At 30.6% G+C, this 20613-nt stretch overlaps 2 protein-coding genes across 3 annotated transcripts; one reads left to right on the forward strand and one right to left on the reverse strand.

Moving 5' to 3' along the window:
• Nucleotides 1-9195: 9195 nt before the first annotated feature.
• LOC123305974 (serine/threonine-protein kinase pakD-like) lies at nucleotides 9196-10485 on the forward strand. The gene is made up of 2 exons (XM_044887818.1): nucleotides 9196-9245; nucleotides 9869-10485. Exons 1-2 carry the CDS (start codon nucleotides 9221-9223, stop codon nucleotides 10393-10395), a joined length of 552 nt encoding a protein of 183 aa, XP_044743753.1. The 5' UTR covers nucleotides 9196-9220; the 3' UTR covers nucleotides 10396-10485.
• Nucleotides 10486-17437: 6952 nt separating this feature from the next.
• Nucleotides 17438-19032, reverse strand: LOC123305186. Of its 2 annotated transcripts, XM_044886827.1 has the most exons (3): nucleotides 18909-19032; nucleotides 17929-18030; nucleotides 17438-17892 (listed from the first exon to the last, which is right to left on the reverse strand). In XM_044886827.1, the coding sequence occupies exons 1-3, from the start codon at nucleotides 18934-18936 to the stop codon at nucleotides 17525-17527; spliced, it is 498 nt and encodes a 165-aa protein (XP_044742762.1). In that variant the 5' UTR covers nucleotides 18937-19032; the 3' UTR covers nucleotides 17438-17524. The 2 variants fall into 2 exon arrangements, with proteins under 2 accessions (XP_044742762.1, XP_044742761.1); XM_044886826.1 differs by having other exon boundaries at nucleotides 17438-18030.
• Between the last annotated feature and the right edge of the window lie 1581 nt (nucleotides 19033-20613).

Here is a 20613-nt window from a genome sequence, read left to right on the forward strand (position 1 = left end):
AGTATTTATTTTCTTGTGAATGAAACAAAAACATTTTTTAACCTCCGAAACGACAAATTATATATAAAATATATTTAATTCGGCAGCGACTATGCACAAAATGTACATCATCTTATGAAGCCTGGTGGTGACCCTGAAGGTTTTAAGAAAGGGGTTCACCATAGGACGTATATACAATAGTTGACATTGTTTATAACAATATACTATAAGACAATAAACTGTAACAATAAACAACAAATACTGTAGTTACAAATTGTATGAAACAGGCTGAGTTTGTAAGTAAGAAAATAATGAAATATTATTTATAAGGCTTGAATTTATATGCCTTTAAAATATTACATGTCATAATCGTATAGAAGCCGCTTCACTGAATTCGATTAGCCAAATGTGATGCGAAGATTGATTAAGTTAAAATGCTCGATTCTCAATGTTGATCCTCACTGGAAACTGCGCTGTCCTGTATTAAGCAATTAACTTCTCATTATCTCTTCGTTTTGAAGCATTTCTAGATTTCAGTCAAGCTAATTGATTTTCGGCGTCTCTTTTAGTTTATTTAGAAACTTGACCTAATATTTGAGAAAATCTGGTTTTCTAATATCTGAATTAGACAGAGCACATAATCATTTCTATGCCAATAGTAGTCCTTTCTGTTTTCATATTCTTTATTATTTCATCGAAATTGACCTTTAATGATTTGATCCTTGGGTTGAGCCTAATTAAAAGTCGAAGTGTTTATCTTGTCAGTCTGTACACCTGGATTTGTCTTCTCATATCCTTCAAGCTTAGAATCTATCTTCTTATGAGATCTTGACGGCGTGTATCTAGGATATCATTTCATTTAACGATATATCGTCCTAGATGACAAATGTGTGCTATTAACGACAACTCAACTAAAATAAAAAAGGATGCTGCACGTCCTCTTAAAAAGACATAAACTGCCAATTTTCAAGGAAGTCTGGAAAAAATGAACATACTTCTTTACAATTTTCTTGCACTTCTTAAATTACCTTTGGGATCTGAATGCTGCTCGAGTTTGGCTGCAAAGTTTCATCTCGATTGGATCGCGGGAAAAAGGCTATAATCGATCCAAAGTTTTCTCGGCAGGCAAGCAGACACTACGAGGTAAAAGAAAGGGAACAAAGCGATGCTTTACGCCCTCTTAAAAAGGCATTAACTGGCAATTTTCCAGGAAGCCTACTCTTCTTTGATTAACTACAGTTCAAGAATCTACAGATCTGGATTGTGAACGATTGCTAGATGCAAATTTCCAACGATAGTAATAAAATATGGAAAGAGATACCCAACGGAATCAAATCAAACAAATCAGGAACGATTATTACGCGATAAAACAAACGTATTAAATTTTCAAGACATAGACTGTTCAAATCCGTACTCTACTCATGAATATTTTATTATTAAGAACACTGTCGTCACCATTAGCACAAAGGAGGTGTTCAGAAATCGACGATGACAACAACAACGACCATCATCATAAGAAGGCGCATTGCGTGTATGGAATGAGAGGAGTGGTTGAGAGATGTGATGAGGTTTCATGTAAAAGGATGTTGTATTGTGTAAGAAAGATTGAATGAAATACTATGGAGAGCCCAAATGTATTATGATACTTTACACACAAAATTGTAACATATATTTGTGTATGTGGTTCTGTGAGTGAAAACGGCCACAAGAAAGTTCTTTGCTCGCGGGTTGGTGATGTTGATGACGAACGATACACATCCACATACATAGGCACATATAATCTGATATAAGGTGTATCAGGAATAACGCTCCAAAAATACAATGATCACTTGATACATTGAAACTTCAAATAAAGCTCTTTATAGGGAAAAATGAAACAATTGTCACGATTAAGATGTTCAATCCCTTAAAGTTTTTATGCTCAAAACAGTTGCGATGGAAGATGTCGCAAAAATTGATAGATTTCTGTATTATTTTTTGCCTAAAAACCAATTTAAAAGCATTAAAGAAAGTCCGTGTTAGGCTTGACAGTTTGTTTAAACTGTCAAACCTAACACGTACTTTTTTTCGAAGGTTACGAATAGGATAAAATGTATGAAGATGCAATAGACAGAACGAATCTGTCAAAATTAATCCCATTGACCATTATGTGGAATACGATGAATAATTTCAAAGCACGAATGGAAGAATGCCTACGCCTGAACGAACCAGCGGTTATTTTTAAAAATTATATTTTCTTAAATTTACGAATATTTTTTTATAATTTCAGATAAAATACAATTTTTAACAATTTACATAATTTTACTAATGGGAATGTTTTTTTTTATATTTAAAGTTGGTAAAATAAAAATTCGGATAAATTAGTGGAATTTTTTTACAATCTATTCCAAATTTTTACCCGCTCTTAACTTTACACCATTCGAGTCTTTTCAAAGTTATCTCGACATATCCGCCAAATTAATTATCTTACGACCAACATGTATATGTCAAAAAATGCGCATAGCAAATTATATTCCTAATAAGAGTAATTTATGTTTATTGATGGAATATTCAGTAATAATGAGAAACAGATATTGCTTCTAAATATTGTATTACTCATATCATATGATAGAGCAAATACATTTTGATATTGTTTTATGGCAACTTGCAATACGGCAATATTACCGTATATTGCCGTTATACAAATTTATTTTCTATCTTCCTCACGGATTCAGTTGGTTTGACCTTCAAATATATAAGTATGGGTTAAAAATAAATTCATTTGCCCTTTCAAATTTTCATCTCATTGTACAAAAAGGGATCATTTAAAAATCTCGTTATACTCTTCCTGAATACCAGCAAGAAATCGTAAAAAAGTCGATATCTTTAAGAATATTCGATTTTTTTGGCCGCTTTATTTGGACTATTAGCAGATTGACTTTCCTGTACAGTACTATTATAAGCACTCATGTCCAAGTGCTTTTGTAAAAGCTGATCCAAATCGTGTTTTCTGACATTAATTTAAAAAAACAAAACAAAACATAAAAAATGTAATATTATGTTAGTATAATTAGATAAATGATGCCAGCCAAATGTCCGCCTCTGAACCTTTTGCAGCACTTTATTCGTTCAAGGTAATTTTCTTTAGTTTTCCACAAGTTTCGGGGTGTTATTTCCGAATTAACTTGGCGGATGTAAGCTTCAAAATACTCCAACGTTTCAGGATTCTTAACATAGACAATGGCGTAATCTTGGCTGAACGCACGCCAAGATGATACACACACCTTGCTCTATCTCCAAAGCTTTAAGTTCCCACATACTTTTGTAAAATGGTGCAAATTGTCTTATTTATTGATACTATGCCGGCTAGTGACCAGATTTACAGATGCTAAGGCTTAACGTTTAGAGTTTTGAACAATCTTTCTGATTCATTCTGTATACACTCTTGTACATGTAGAAGAAAACTGTACCATATATATAATAACTAACTTCCTAAGAAAAGAGAAAAGACCTTAGCCGAAGGCCGTATAAAACTTATTATGATAGTAACAATTCCATTATAAACTTTCTAGTTGGTGGTACTACTATATTTCTTGGTGTGTTATATAAATGGAAAATTTTGTACAATTGGTTGCGTTACTAAAACCACATTACTAAAATATGTACTTACTTTAAATATTATTCATTCGCTAGCATTTCATCTCATCTCTCACATACATATACACATATTTCTTCGTCCCCGTTCGTTGTATCCGTTTCGATATTATATTATTGTTATTATGATTATTATATTTCTAGTACTGTCACTTTAGTGTTCCAACTTGTTCCATTAACCCCTCGATATGTGTGAGTGTTATCAGCGAGCAGTTTTGTATAGAGATTTTGTCACACATTAAAGCCAATAAAATGCTTGCTTATTTTCGAAGTATGTAATAATGATCATACCAACAGTCATAGAAAGTATGAACAAAGAGAAGTTAAGTTAATAAAAGCTCATTCTGTAACTGCTGATCAAGCTTAAAAAAGTGCTTTTTTCAAATTCTTCAAAAGATAGGACAAGGTATAAATCTTAAAGTTGAGTGTGTCGAAAGTTCCAAACGGTATTGGAATCAAATAACCTTGAATAGCTAAAGTTTTTTGTTTTTTGGACTGAAATGATTTGATAAAGCAGAACCTGGCCCAGAAACTGAATCTTTATCAATTGAAAGGAATTCATTCCAAAATATCAAGGAATTTTTTAAGAACTCAGAGAATACGTATCTAAAAATAATTCAGGCCACTACCCTTAAATTATTCTGTTGGGGGGGGGGGGCTTCTCGATAATTTTGGAATTTTGCTGTATCCGTCAGTAAATATATGGTTAGGTTAGGTTCTATTGGCTGTCCACGAAGGACACACTTAGGCTATAGAGCCTATTGTGATACCATATGTGTTTTACGACCTTTCCGCTGATAATTGAATTTATCAGCTCCTCTATTTCAGAGGCTGAGTGCACCTCGTTCATGCATATACCATGCACTACACCAGCCCATCACAACTATTAATTAAATAAATTACTACCCTAAGCATACCGCGGACGGAATTGGTTACGCCTTAACCAACTGAGCTAATAGGGCGAATTAATATATGCAAAAGTAAAAACAAACTTTTATAGATTATTATTTTTGTCATTGAAACACTGTTTGCTCTATTTTTATCTAACTTAATTGGAGGGGAAGGAGTTACTACAGCGATTATTTGGCCTTGTTTACTCTGCTGTAAAATTTTTAAGGATAAAACTGTACTAATGCATATTTGTATTGTTTGACAACGTCTCTGTAATTGTTTGTAGTCAATCTCTCACCACTTCAAATGAATATATTCTGACATTTATTTCATTTCATTGGCCGTCATGAGAATGATGACACTTCACATGGAAATGTTACATGGTTATATTTTATTATTATTATTATTATTACTATAATAGTTACAGTGCGTGTGTTATATGCGAAGTAACATAATATTAATATTATTTATGAAGGATTAATAAATTTTAATATGTGCAGTCACATTAAAACTTATTTTCTTCACCTACTGTCAATCGATGACTGAATTGATCTCAAATTAAAGATCTATAGAGACAAAAAATTTACTAGAAACTCTTTTCTTAACAAAGAGGGGTGTTATAAGTTTAACATGTCTGTGTATCTGTGTGTCTGATGTGGCATCCGAGCTTCTAAAGGGATGAAACTTTTCTTTTTTTTTTTGAAAATGTAATTTGTTTAGATTTTTACAAGAAGCATTTTTTATTTTCAATCTTTTGTTCTATATCGTATAGTTTACAAGATGAGTTCTACGGACCCAACATCCCATTGACCTAGTTTGCTCATTTACGTCCTCGACCTCACTTTTTTACGTCTTGAACATGCTATAAAAATTTCTGCTTTTTTTAGATTTTAGTTTTTGTCAGACGGTCAGACAACTAAAACAGAACTAATTTTGAGTGTTATAAGTTTGATCGCTATGTGTGTGTGTGGGTCCGTGTGTTTGTTTGTCTGTGCCATCATAGCGCTTGAACGGATGAACCGATTTTAATGTTTTAATTTCATATCAAAGTTAATTTAACGGAAAGTGTTCTTAGCTATGTTTCAAGTGCAAGCTTAGGTTTCCGTACCCAAAAAAACTAAAAAAGTGGCGATGTTCTTCAAAATGAATTCAGTTTGGAAAAGGCATGACATATAATTTTAACATATAAATTATTACTATGGAAATGAATGGTCAAATAAACCTGGTTCAATTCATTTCGAAAATTGAAGTGGTAAAATAATTAGGTAATTCAAAACAATAATTCAAAAGAATAAAGTCAACTCAAATATTTCAATTTCATTAAAATTTTTCCAAAAATTTGTCCCAAAAAATGATAGCTCCCTAAGTATCCATTTCATTTCATCTGATCTCCATGGCCATCACTTTGATATTTTTTTGAAGACGGGGTGTTATAAGTTTAAACTGTTTATCTGTGCGTCTGTGTGTTTCTCAGTGCCATTGTAGCCCCTAAACGGTCGAACCAACTTGATTAAGAACATTTTATATCAAAGTTACCAAAAATCGGATTACAAGGAATAAATCGCATTTGTTGGGAGGTTTTTTTAATTTTGTAATTTTCACTTGTTAAGCATTACAAACTTGGTACTAAACTTAGGATACCTTCATGTATTTCAAGGTATGAAAACAAAATTATATTAAAAATCAGTATAAATATTTTATCAAACTGAAAAATTAAAATCAAATTAAATTCCTTTCCGAACAATATGTGTTGAGGGAATACTATTTGCTTAAGAAGAATAAGTTAACGAACCTGTAAATTTATAAATTCCAACTTGAATACAAGTATTTAATTGAAAATTTATTTTAAACTAATAATATATTTCCATACAATAATATAAACATTCTCATAAATAAATACATATATAAAATATATTATTATGTCTAGATAGAATTATTATATATCATCTATTTAAGAATAATATTAAATGTATACAATTTATAATAAGGATGTATAAGGTTTTTGTTCCTTATTCCATCACTTATTATACCATGTATATGAATTATATCAAGGTATACTAAGTTTCGTCCCTAGTTTGTAACGTTTAAAAATATAGATTCTATGAACAAAATTTTGGTATAGGTGTTATTTTTTGTTCCTTATACCACCACTTATTATACCATATGTATTAAATATATTAAAGTATACTAAGTTTAGTCCCAAGTTTGTAACGCTGAAAAATACGCATGCTACGATCAAATTTCGGTATTGGTGTTATTAATCCATTCCCGGTAATCAGACAGACGATGACTCAAAAACCAAAAAAGATATCAAGTTCAAATTTTTACAGCATACTCAGGACGTTAAAAGTGAGGTTCAGTTCGTTAATGATCATCATAGTTCAATTGGGTTTTGGGTCCGTAAGATCCATCTTTGGAAACCGACCTTTAGAGATAGAACAAATTAAAATTAATTATAAGAAATGTTCCTAATAAAAAAATATACAACTTTTGTTTGGAACATTTTTTCGAAAAAATCACTGTTTGTCCGTGCGGGTGCAAATTATTTTCGAACATTGTATAGTATGTATTATATGGGAATATCAGTCATGTGTGTATGTCATGGCTATCTCTCTTGACTTGCATGACGTGAGAAAACAAACGATTCTGTAATTAACACTGTCTATACACGGTATTTCAAGAATTAACTTAGTCAATTGTTGGTTTTCACTTACTCCATAAGTGTTTTGTCTAGTATTCATTCCTATGTATAGTTTTAATTTCACAGTTACATTCGGTGGTGTATGGAAACGCTTAAAGGTTTGTATTTCTTAGTTAAATTACTACTTATTACAAATATTTTGTATATTTTACATTAGATACTAATAAGAATCTACATATAGTATTTTGTATACAAATTCATTTTAAAATTTAAGAATTAAATAGATCAGTTGGCAAATTTTTTAGAGAAAAGTATCGGTAGTTAATTTCTTTGCATTCCTAAAGATAAAATGGTGTGCTTGAAATTTGAATCGTAATTTGGGAAAAAATTCTGTATATTTTTTCTGAAATTTTAAACGAATCTATTTGCGAATAGGTTTGGACGACCATTTTTTACTATAATGTCACTATAACAATGATAAAACTGGTACGTTGACGGAAAATTTGAGAAACCATCGCCTAACCATAATTTTGAAAATTTAAATCGTATGTTACATCAGTAAATGGGGTCTAACCGATTTTATCAATAGTTTCTTAAGTATAAAAAATATGATTTCAGAATGTATACAAGACGCGAAAAGTATTGGATAAACTGACCGAATGATTGTAATGATGCAAAATTATTAATCTTTTCAACTATTTGTTAACCAGCAGGCGCTAGGAAATAATCGAAACCCCTCAGCTTATTTTGGTTTTGAAGTTCCTTGGACTCCAATGTTTTTGTGTAAAATGAAGATTTATATTTTGAAAATGAACTTCCCAAATTTTCATCCAATTATACTTATTTTCACATAACTTCAGAATATTTGGAACCATAAGCGAGGATATTCTCTTATAAAATTCGCCACGATCTTCACTCTATTAGGAAAATTGTTCAGTTCTACCTCTAAATATTTATAAATAAGTAGATGGTTTTACAACATGTCTCAAACACAATCATTGACGAAATAATATAAAAACTATTGATAAACAAAGTTCTGTCCAATAAACTTTGCCACAATCTACAATCTTATCTTTTTTTTTTATTTGGAACAGGAAAAATGATTGTCTTGGCTCAAAAATATTAAATGCAAAACAAAATTTTTTTTTGAGACTACTAAGTACTACCATGTTTCGAGTTATGTAACATCATAAATCTTTGAACATTTCTGTACAATTTTGCATATACATATGTAATTTTAAATTGTTAAGAGTAAAATAAATATTTAATTTAATTCGTGAGTTTACGTTAATGTTACACCATGTATGTACATATGTTAACAAATGTATTTATATCAAATGTTATATTATGCAACTATTACAATAACACAAATAATTTTAGTTATAAAGGGTGAAGCCTTCGTTTTGAAGCACAGTAATAAGACGAATTCATCCTACGGTTTTGATTAAAGCCTGGAAATTCGTGAAAACTTTGATAATGATTGTCACCCTCAGTTTTAGTTTCAATGAAAAAAATGATCTGAAAATGATCTAGCATGATATTGAGAAAGCTAGAATGTTCATATTAGTTTAAATTTTATTCTGCGTACAAGATATATGAACAAACAGAGTTTTCTGTTGCCTTACATCTTGATAATTGAATTTTTAGAAGTGTTGTAGAACTACCTAGAAATTTGGAGTACTTAACTAGTATGACAAGTAAGCAAGATACATTTGTGGAAGTTTTTGTCATTTTTATACATGTTTCATTACTTTCGGAGAATGCACCAACACACAAAAACTTACGTATAGTAAAGTTTTATTGATTTAGGACAGCTGATAAAAAGGCTTAAACTTTTCGAATATAATGTAATGTGTAGTTTTTGTAATAAATTGTAGACTATTAATTTTTTCAATAAAACAACCTTATCTGTCAATACATGCTCAAAATTCCTTTGTCATTACAAAGTATTTCTTTACTAGTCTTATTTGTTCAAGTGTAATATTGAAAAATTGTAAAATAAACTTTAAATTTCATATAAAAGTCTAGAATATGCTTTGATAAAGCATAATAGAAATCTTCGTGAACGTGTGCAAAATGAACTCAATAAAATTTTTAGTCGGTAAGATTATTTTTTCTTAAAATTCTATTTCTTTTTACTTTTAATTTCAAACCGCCTACAACTTTTTGTGATCATTTTCATTCTATTTTTTACAAAAAAAAAAAATATCCGGTGTGCGAAAATATTTTGATGAATATAACGAAGTATAACGAACGTCTTCTGGTTTCGTGAACACGACTTTTTTGGTTAGAAACTCGTACAAATTGTTATTAATGAAATAACTTGACATAATTTTGCATTTTCTAGCTTATTTTAAGCAATATAGTTATTTGTGGTTTTTCGCCAAACTGTTATTTTTCGAGATAACATTAATAAAATTTTGCGGTTATGAAAATTTTGTTATTGAGAAAATATGTGTCAATCATGCCGGCAAAGTTTTAAAGATCAGCAGTTTATACCAGCTAAAAGAGACGGAGAATGCTTTTACAAATTTTCTACAACTTTATGTCGTTGAAAACTACCTGTTTACACAATTTCGTGCGTTTAGTCTCATACCGTTAGAAATACCTTAAACTTAAAACGCACGTAAATGAAAAAAAAGAAAGTGTATTGGAAGTTTTTCTATCTATTTTATGTGCAAAATTAATTTAAATTGACTTCATAAATTACAAACTTTTCTTTAGGCTTCGCATTAGTGGCAATCGCTTCTGCAGCTCCTCAAAACGAGTGTAATGGTGCATGTCCAAGGGATTTTGATCCAATTTGTGCTAAGGATAATACAGGCAATGTAAAAATGTTTGGTAATGAATGTATGTTTGAATTTGAGGCATGTGAAAATCGTGCTGAAAATTGGAGACAAACTGAATTACAAGAGTGCAATTCATGGTTAAACGGGCCATATCACCAACAACAAGGCGAACAATCTGAACAACAACAAGACGACCAATCTCAACAACAAGAAGACGGCCAATCTCAACAACAACAAGACGGCCAATCTCAACAACAGCAAGACGAACAATCTCAACAACAAACTGGTCAAGAATGCAGGGTTGCTTGTCCGTTAATTTGGGCACCGATTTGCGGTCAAGATAACACTGGCAATTTACAAGTTTTTGGAAATGGATGTGAACTCGACTTCACAGCTTGCGAAAATCGTGCCGCCAATTGGCGAGCAGTTTCAATGAACTTGTGTTCGAGCCTCCGTGATTAAATACGACAACCTAAGGTAATGTTAGGACATTGTGCGATTAGTGGAATTTATAGATAGAAATAACATAAATAAAATATTTGCAATTTAAAAGATTGTTGCACAATTTAGTACTTCCTTTTCCATTCCAAGTGAATTTTCACATTTTTAGTAGCCTTTCCTCGCAACTTTGCTTCATGGCTCCAAGAAAAATAAACTTTAAATAGAGATACAGAACAAAACAAGTTAGAACCCAAGTATAACGCCATTGGACATTTTCAAAATATGCCTTACGCATATAAGTTCATATTGCTAGCCGAAGAGTAGGGAGCCTTGACAAAAATACAAAATCAAGTCCAATTTTGAATTTTTTAAGAAAAATATATCCGAAGAAATGCAATATTATATTTATAACTTTTGATTTCTCTTTTTTGATATACGATCCTATCGCGCGTTTGGCGAACGGGGTATATAGTATAGTTTATTATTTTTTTTAAGGTGGGTGGTCGCAGGGTTTATAGTTTAAAGGTGATTTGTCGGAAGGTCGAACTCTATCTATATTTTTTTTTCTACCTTGTGAAATAACTGTTTTGATCTTTGGTAATATCTATGTGTTGATGACTATGAACTGTAATAAAAACAAAATTATTCTGATCTTTGATAATTTAGCGACAAAGTATAAAGGATATCCATCCATTAAATAATTTTATTTCCAACAAGTATTTTTCTGAAGAAAAGGTATATTTTTTTGTTCAAGACAAAGTTCCTAACTTGAAAGAATCTTTGGGTGTACAAACTACGCCAATCTGAAATTTCTTAAAATAAGGACAAACAAACAAAAATACTTCTGAGAAATTTTGTCATAAATTCCGAATATGTTATGTTGAAAAGTCTAATAATCCTTTTCCGGGGTGATTGAATTCATTTCACGATAAAAATTAAAAAGTGACTTAAAAATTGAAAAATTTGTATTAACTGAACAAAAAAGTAGCAATTTTTTTAATCGTTTCTTTTTTTTAAATATTAAAATAAATATAACATGTAACCTATTTTTTGATAGCGTAAAAAAAAACTTGTAGAAAACTTCTGACATATTAATTAGTAAAAATAATATTAGTAAAACAATATTTGCTAAATAATTTTTAATATAAAGATGTCTAAAATGCATTTAGTATTTACTTTTTTCATAGTACAAATAGTACACTCATGATTAATTAATGCATTCCAAGCTTTTTAAAGTTACCTGATACAGCTTTTAATAAATATAAGAATACGGAGTTATATCGTCAGAAAGACGTAGAACCACCTAAGTACCGTGTGTTTATCGGCAGAAAAGAGGTTATGTCGTTTTGAATTGTCTCGGACTTACAATAAGTATTTGGAAAGGTTTTCTCTAGAGTGTGAGCCTTCTCTAATTTTCCCGGATATGTGGCTTATATCAATACTAAGAACACCTTAAGGTCTAGCCTAGTTCCAAGTTTAATCGAAGTCGTTAGAGCCCAAAGTTAGTTTTTGAGAAAACCCCAAAAATCCTGTTTTGGCGTAGAAGGAAGTACCCTTGGAAAAAAGGCCTAGGGAAAAAATGAAAAAGTAGTCTGGAACTATGACCAAACTGAACCTATGTACCGAGTTTGAGAAAAATCGGTTGAAAATTGAAGGCTCCAGCTTGGTAACATACATACCATCATACCGACATACCAAAAATATACCTACGGACGCAATTTTTTTTTTAAAACCACTTTTTTAGAATCAGGTAACCTCAAAACGTGTATTTCCGTTGAAACCCCGCTATCGATTTTTTTTTCGATCGCAATACTTTATTCTATTTATAATATAATAAAGTAAAAAAAGAAAAAAACAACTTTCAATGTCTTATTGATCGATAAAAATTAAAATAATGTTATCTGAAAAATAATTTTTTTTAGGTAGAAACGTTTTAAAATTTAAAAGTTTTGTCCCTACTTTTTAGAATTGCCTTTCCATGCCGAGAACCGGGAGCCTTATTCCAAATTTTTCCAAAGATTTTATTGGTCCAATAAAAATTTAATTTAAGACAGTTCATGTTTTTTGAATCCGAATTTACACATAATATGTATATATGTATCTCAACAGTCATGTCCAAAGTAAACAATTCAAAAGTCCATTTAAATGTCAACTTTTCAATATATCATCGGTTTTTCATTTCAAATTCTGGTTTGTGTACTGTATGCCATTTTTAAAATACATCTCATATTTTCTATTAATTTATGTGTGGTCAAATATTTTCTTGAATATAATCTTCACAATTTCTTTTTGAAATAGATACGAAAAAGATTAGCCACCCATCAAGCGTTAAATAACGGCATTAATATAGAATTATGTTTTTAAAGTTGGTACCATTCAGTTCAGAACTTTCACTTTGTAACTCATGTATATTCGTTGTGTGAAAAGTAGATGGGCGGGATAACTGATTCTACCTCAGCACTGCTCTCTTGTGTGAAATTTTTCTTGTGTGAGATTTTTGAAACATAGCTAATAAGAACATTCATGATCAAATTACCTTTCAAAAAACAAATACATCAAGAAGATCCCTACCGTTGCTAACAAAAGAAATGATAACCTTGAAACGGCTTAACCGATTTTGATAAAACACCGCTAGAAACTTGCTGATGGAGTTACAATGTTACAGACAGATAGACACACACACATAGCGATAAAACTCTCAACCTATTTTTGCATCGGGAGTTATAAATTTCATTGTTTTTTTACATTTGGAGAAAAAATAAAAGTAAATAAATATGCATTCAAATAGTTTATTAGGTATCAAGATCAGACTTCATACTTCTTACACTTCAAATGGGAATGGAGTTGAAACATCTGGCCAACAAGGGACGGCTTTCCAATTGGCGGCAGGATTTTCACATGATTCAACGTCAAATTGGCAACGATTTACAAAAACATGTCTATTGCCCGTGTTGTCTACGGCACAAACTGGTTCCCAATCTGAAGGGCAATCAAATCTGCATTTTTCTGTTGCTGACACTGCAAAAGCGATTGTCAGCAATGCAAGAAGACCTGAAAAAAAGTAATATAATATGAGAAATGATATTCTTAAATTTGCGTTTATGAAACATATGATGGTAATAGCAATTTGATTTTTAGGAATCGTTCAAAAGACTTTTAACATGACGCAAATCTGGCTCAATTTTAAACAAATTAATTTTTTTTTTTTAAATATCAATTTTTTGAACCAAAAAAGTTTTATTTTTAGGGTCATTTTGCGCTAAAAAGTTCAACAAATTTATGTTAGAAAAAAATCAAAAAAGGTTATGCAGCTGACAAACAAGCCTGTAATAATACATTTTTGAGATTACCGAAATCCCAAAATAACTTTGAACATTCCTTCACAAAATCTTGAAGGGTAAATGCAAGCTTCGTCTCTATAAGACCTTGATTGGTTATTATTAAACTTTAGCGAGTTTAAAAATTATTTAAGATTGAGAAGTTAAAAAACAAAATTTGCGACTATTGTATTTCAGCTTTGGAAATGACCTTTATGGAGTTACTGCCATGGTAGAATTAGACAAGGTGTGCTCTTGCGAGAGTGGTGGCATTCTCTCACTCTCGGTAATCTATCTCGCAAGGTACTCAGTCACCGCCACATTGATTAATTGTTAACGTTCTACCGTGGTAGAGTTAAGCTAATTGATTTTAATTGAAATAGATTTTCATCAGACAAATTCTTGGTTGAAGGAAATCTTCTCATCGAGACCATCGAAAAAAATTTTGTCCAGTTGAATGCTTCACGAACTGAATAAAGATTAACAAATATTTCACTCGTAAAAAGTTTCAAACGGTTTATTGAAAATTAAAATAATATTACAATTTTTGTTTAAAAAAAAAAAAAAAATTACCTACCAATTAAGAATTTCATTGTCACGCTTGGACGGATATTTTTTCCTTACTATGTTTCTTCGTGAAAAATTTCATACTTTTATATTAAATTTGAACATCCTTTTGAACACTTGAACAAATAAACTCAATGACAAAAATTTAATTTTGTAAATGTATACCGGAAGTTTGATAGTTTCAAGGGTTTTAGATTCGTGCAAGGTTGTTTTATTGATTTATTTATTTATGCTTTTCGAATATTGAAATTTTTGTAAGTCACAAATAATAGGTACATCACAGTGTCTTATTTAGTGGCAAAAGAGATGCCATTGTGTTGTACCTACTATTTGCGACTTATAAAAATATGAATGTTCGAAAATCATAAATAAATAAATAAATTAAACAACCTTGAACGCATCCTAAATCCTTGAAACTTCAAAATTTCTGTATTCATTTAAAAAATTAATTTTATGTTAGTTATTTTATTTGTTCAAGTGTTTTAAAGAATAAAAGCATGTTCAATATAAAAGTATGAAATTTTTCACCAAAAAACTTAGTAAGGAAAAAATATCCGTCCAAGTGTGATAATGAAATTCTTAATTGGTGGGTAATATTATTTTTTATTTAATAAAAGTTGTAATGTTATTTTCATTTTCAATATAACGTTTAAAACTAATTTTAGCTTTCTATGGGTGAAATATCTTTATTTAGGAGTATTCGACAGGAAAAAATTCGTTTAAGCTTTTTTTTCCATAATCTCGATGAGAAGATTTGCCTCAATCAAGATATTGTCAGATGAAAATCTTGTCCAATTATAATCAATTCTAGTGTTTTGGGCCATCTTGAGTTAAAAACGTGACCGTTTTGCGTCATGGTTACTCGAGCTTTGGAGTAACCATAGTAGAATCCCGACAAGGTATGTTCGATGGAGAATGAGTTTTGGTTCAGTTTTCGCACGTACTCAGTCGACGCCATCTTATATCAACTCTACTATGGTAGAACGTTAACAAATAATCAATATGGCGGCGACTGGGTACCTTTCGAGACAGATTACCGAAAGTGAGAGAATGCCCCACCCTACCCTTCCCTGCGCAAGAGCATACCTTGTCTAATTCTACGATGGGAGTAAGTGCATAAAGGTTATTTCCAAAGCAGAAATACAACAATCACCATTTGTTTTAAGCTTATAAATCTTAAATCTAAAATAAGTCGCTTAATTCCTGTAGTGATTCACGAATACGTGCAATTTTAATTTTAATAATTACGAATGAAGGTTTTATAGTAAAGAAAACTACATTTACTCTTCAACATCCACATCTTTGCTTATTGTGTTTACAGATTGCAGATAGTAAACTCTTCTAAAAAACTCTTCAAGATTTTGAAGTGAAGAAATGTTCACATTTATTTTGGAATTTTGGTTACCTCAAAATTTTATTTATTTATTACAGGCTTGTTTGTTAGATGCATAATTTTTGTGGAATTTTTCCAAAATATATTTCATAATCGAAATTTTAAAAATATCATTTCTCATATTATAATACTTTCTTCAGGTCTTCTTGCATTGCTGACAATCGCTTTTGCAGTGTCAGCAACAGAAAAATGCAGAGTTGATTGCCCTTCAGATTGGGAACCAGTTTGTGCCGTAGACAACAACGGCAATAGACATGTTTTTGTAAATCGTTGCCAATTTGACGCTGAATCATGTGAAAATCCCGCCGCCAATTGGAAAGCCGTTACTTGTTGGCCAGATGTTTCAACTCCAGTTCCATTTGAAGTGTAAGAAGTATGAAGTCTTCTCTGGATAATAAACTATTTTAATGTATACTTGTATTAATTTATTTTTTTCCACATGTCAAAAAACATTGAAATTTTTACCTCTCGATGCAAAAACAGGAGTGCTATAAGTCCTACCACTATGAGTTTGTGTGTCTGTCTGACTGTGACACTGTAGCTCTTTTTCCCCGAAACAGGTTTCCTAGCAGTGGTTCTAGTTGTATCAACAAGCCATATTTTATCAAAATTGGTTCAGCCGTTTCAAGGTTGAACCTATCTTTTTAACATATCTTTTGTTAGCTGCGGTAGAGATCTTATTGATTTGTTAGTCTGTTTAATAGGATCCCTATATTCAACCTTGACACATAGCTTAGAATAGTCTCGTTTAACTTAAAAAAAAGAAAATCAATGACTGTTTATCCATTTACGTGCTACACCACGGACAGACACACAGAAACACAGATGCATAGGCACGTTAAGCTTATAACATCCCCCTGTATTACTCGGGGGATAAAAGTATAAAATTTAAGCAAAAGGATTAAAAAAGTTGCTTACAAACCAACACACTACTCCTGTTCCATTCTCGAATTCTACACTCATTTTAAATCCCTGAATGTGTACGTATGAATGAGCTTCAACTTCCGAGGAGATGAATGGTAGTTTCGAGCATCGGCGGAAGTCCAAATGCAACATGCCGTAAAAGAGAATTGAGTAACAAAGCATTGGTGTCAGTTTTTGTGGAAAGTGGATTCAAAAACGTACTCTGAATCGCAACCAGACCCAATTGACCTATGTTGCTCATTCACGAACTCGACCTTACTTTTATAAAAATTTCAGAATTTCAGCTTGATATCTCTTTTCGTGTTTGAGTAATCTTGACGACAGACGGACAGACAGATGAACAGACAGACTACCGGAAATGAAATAGTGAAGTGATTTTATGAACACTTATAGCAAATTTTTGTTGGTAGTATCAATATTTTTAAGCGTTACAAACTTGGGACTAACCTTAGTATATCTTGATATATTTCATATACGTATATATGGTATAACGCACTTGGGACTAAATTTAGTATACCTTGATATATTTCGTTTTTTATTATTTTGAACTTTAATAGCCGGAAATTCGATACGAAGGTTGTGTTTTCTTGGGTGTATTCTCAATCCTTTATCCCTTGTTTTCGTTTTGTCGAATAAAACGTTTTTATGATTCAAAAAAACTGTAGAGCATCTATTTATTAAGCTACTATGAACTAGCAATTTAAATTTTGTTAAGTCGTATGAATTTTAAGAAAAATCGCCGTATTATCTTTTTTAAGAGGTTCTACATATTAGTCGTTGATAGTTTTTTTAACTTTTTTTAACCAAGTGTAAAGCTTTTATAACAAATTCTATCTGAATGGGTATATTTAAATAAAATGACTCACTTTACAAAGCTAATTTTATTTGGCTAAATTACATTTCAAAATATAGCAAGTAAATTTAATAAATTAGTTGAAATATTTAATTTTTATAAATTTAAGATTTCGAAAATTATATCGAAACCTTCTTCTGAAGAACCGGATGAATCATCGTCTGAAGAATCGGACGAATCGTCAAAGATATTATTGAACAATTCATAAACTATTCGCTTTAATATTTCGGAACGATCGTGTACAGCGTTATTTCTTAAAATTGCGTCTATTTCACGCAAAATTTTTGCTACATCTTCAGGTTTTGGTAAATCATTATTTGAAACATTTCTTAAAATTTCAAATAAATCTTGCAAAGCTTTCTCTGCAGGTGATAGAGTAGTTGAACTTTCTGGTGCTGTTGTGGAAGCTTCATTGCTTGGTGAATTTTTTGGAGGTACTGACGATGCGGTAATTACTCCATTATTTGATGTTGTCAATTTTGAGGTATCCGTTGAATCACTTGTAGGTTTTTGTGGTGCAGACGTTGTAATGCTTGTTGGACTTTCTGAAGCTGGTTGGTTTGTTGGTAAACATGAAACTATTTGCAGGTAGCAAATAATCGCTAAAATTATGAATTGGTAGTTAGTTTAATGAAAATACTATTATCTTGATTTTTTCAACATAGGTATAGTTTACCAGTTTTCGTTGAACTTCGGATTCAAAATATACATAACTTATGGTCTAACATTCGGCTTAGAGAAATATGACCTCGTCTGTTATTTGATGAAAATGATCTAAATAGGTTTATTACAATAAAATTTAGGAATGTTACCTTTGCCAGGATTGCCTTGCTGATATTAATATTAATTAATTTATGAATAATCAATTATTTAATAAATTAATATTAATTAATTTATTAAATAATCAATTATTTAATAATTATGTTAATAGAATTTCACAAGTACCATACCATAGAATAATATTACACTATATAAACCTTAGTATAACTGCAGCTAGTTGTAAGCAGGTTAGTTTCACGTAGGAATTACAAGAGAATTACAATACAAATCACTTATAAATCCTATGAAAATAATAAACTAGTAATTAAACGTAAAATATACTAGAAAATTATTGAAAAAAAGAAAATTAAAATTTTATCAATCTGTCTCGTTTTATTAACTCTCGGCGAGGTTGCATTTATTTGAGTTAGGCTCTCGAATTTTGAAATATTTATTGGTTTTTTTTGAACTACTTAGATTAAGCCACAGGGTCCATTGTGATACTCTATTTGTATGTTACCACCTTTTCGCTGTACATATCAGCTCCTAAAGTATTTTGTAAGGGTGAGTACACCTTATTCATGCATATACCATGCAGTACACAAGCCCATCATACATTAATTAAATAATTTTTCTTGTGACGGTGGGAATCAAATCAAAGGTTGACGAAAAAAACGAAAACAAAAAACTACTAATTAAAACATAAAATAATATAACTCACCAATTGTTAGGTTAGTATAAGAGAACATTTTTGTCAACGTATTTTAATTTTTGTATTACTTATTTTCGCTTATAATATCAGTATATTTATACTCTTAGAAACAGTGCTGAGTAATGATATAAGGTAACACAGCCACTTGTTCCACAAACTGATTAAAAAGATATACGTTATACGGAGATCATTACTTCCATGTACATATCACCATGTCTGATGTAAAAAAAAGTATAGAAATTTGAAGTATCTTGCAACCATTAAGTTCTTCTGGTTATTTGTTTAATGAAGCTAAAAATTAAGGTATTAGTACTCCAAGAAATCGTAGAACCCTTACTGTAGAAAGGCACAGGTAAGTTTCCTATCTGTGACAGAGAAATATTTGTTTTTCACCAACTTGTTACTACGAAATTGATTATATTAAAAGAAGAAGACGCTGAAAAGTGTATGATCACAGTACATTCAAAGGTGTTTTGAAGATAATAACTTATTTGAAAGAAGCTTTTTAAGCAACACACAATATCAGAGAATTGGTTTTTATTGGGCAAATTTGGAAAACGTTTGGGCTCAATAGCAGGATAATTTCTTTAGCTCTTTCCGTTAGAAGAATTTCACCTTTTTGGGTCGGAAAATTTGCACAATGTACTTTGCGAACTAATACCTTTATGCTATTTAGCTCTACAATTACTAGAGTTACATTTAGTTCCAAAATATTCGTATCCACTTTAGTTCCAAAAAAGTTACTTTTCTATTTTATACAAATATTTCATGTAGATAGAGGATTTGTGGATTTTGACGTAAATTAACCTTAAGATTGAAAATAGATTCCAAAACACTTGTTCAATCAAAAAATAATGAATTATTTTGTAAACACCACATAATGGATGGCCTTTACAATTCTATATTACAACGTCTGTTCTTTTTAGCTTGATGTAATACACTTAGTTGTACTAGAAAGCTATTGTCTTAAAACATTTTAATTAAACTATATTTTTTTTACTTACACTTAGGGTACTCTATGCCAAAAAGAACAAACTAATATTAGCAAAATGAAACAAAAAATCACAGAAAAAATGCATGCATCTTTGAAATTTTCCACAGTTGTTTATAAAGTTGCAAAAGCTTCGTAAAAAAAGACGACCTCGCAGGGACGCGCCTAACCCCCTTTTTCGGGGGGTAGTTTTGGATATTAGTCAGTTTTTTACAAATTAAAAAAAAAAAAACTATGCATCAAATTAAAAAAAAGTTTGACGAAAAGTTCTAGCTGATTTAACTATGCACATTTTTTTTTCGACTTTCCAGCTTCAAAATTTATTGAGATATGCCAATTTTAAAATGGAATTTTTTTTCGAATTCAATCAAATGAAATAGCATTCACCTTGTAAACCGTTAGAGGTAGAATTACGCTTTAAATGTAAAAGTTGTTTCTTATAAAAAAATTAACTTTTCTTTGAATCATTCTTTCGTAAACATCATCTTTTATTAGTTTCTATTCCGTTTTCAAAATATAAGGCAGGAAGCTTTATGTATGAAAATCCTCTGTGTATGTTAATAAGTATTATTACAGTTTATATATATATATATATATATATATATATATATATATATATATATATATATATATATATATATATATATATATATATATATATATATATATATATATATATATATATATCCATCCAATGATTTTATATATTCATCCACTGATTAC

The sequence above is a fragment of the Chrysoperla carnea genome, chromosome 1 (genome assembly GCF_905475395.1).
Source record: "Chrysoperla carnea chromosome 1, inChrCarn1.1, whole genome shotgun sequence".
In the NCBI taxonomy this organism is placed as follows: Eukaryota; Metazoa; Arthropoda; class Insecta; order Neuroptera; family Chrysopidae; genus Chrysoperla; species Chrysoperla carnea.

What these genes read in the sequence shown, in the direction of transcription:
- LOC123305186 (XM_044886826.1), bottom strand. Translation starts at nt 18,936, where the DNA reads ATGTTCTCTTATACTAACCTAACAATTG. An exon ending in TTATACTAACCTAACAATTG is followed by an intron (nt 18,031 to 18,908) that starts GTGAGTTATATT and finishes TCATAATTTTAG; the next exon opens with CGATTATTTGCTACCTGCAA.
- LOC123305974 (XM_044887818.1), top strand. Translation starts at nt 9,221, where the DNA reads ATGAACTCAATAAAATTTTTAGTCG. An exon ending in CTCAATAAAATTTTTAGTCG is followed by an intron (nt 9,246 to 9,868) that starts GTAAGATTATTT and finishes ACTTTTCTTTAG; the next exon opens with GCTTCGCATTAGTGGCAATC.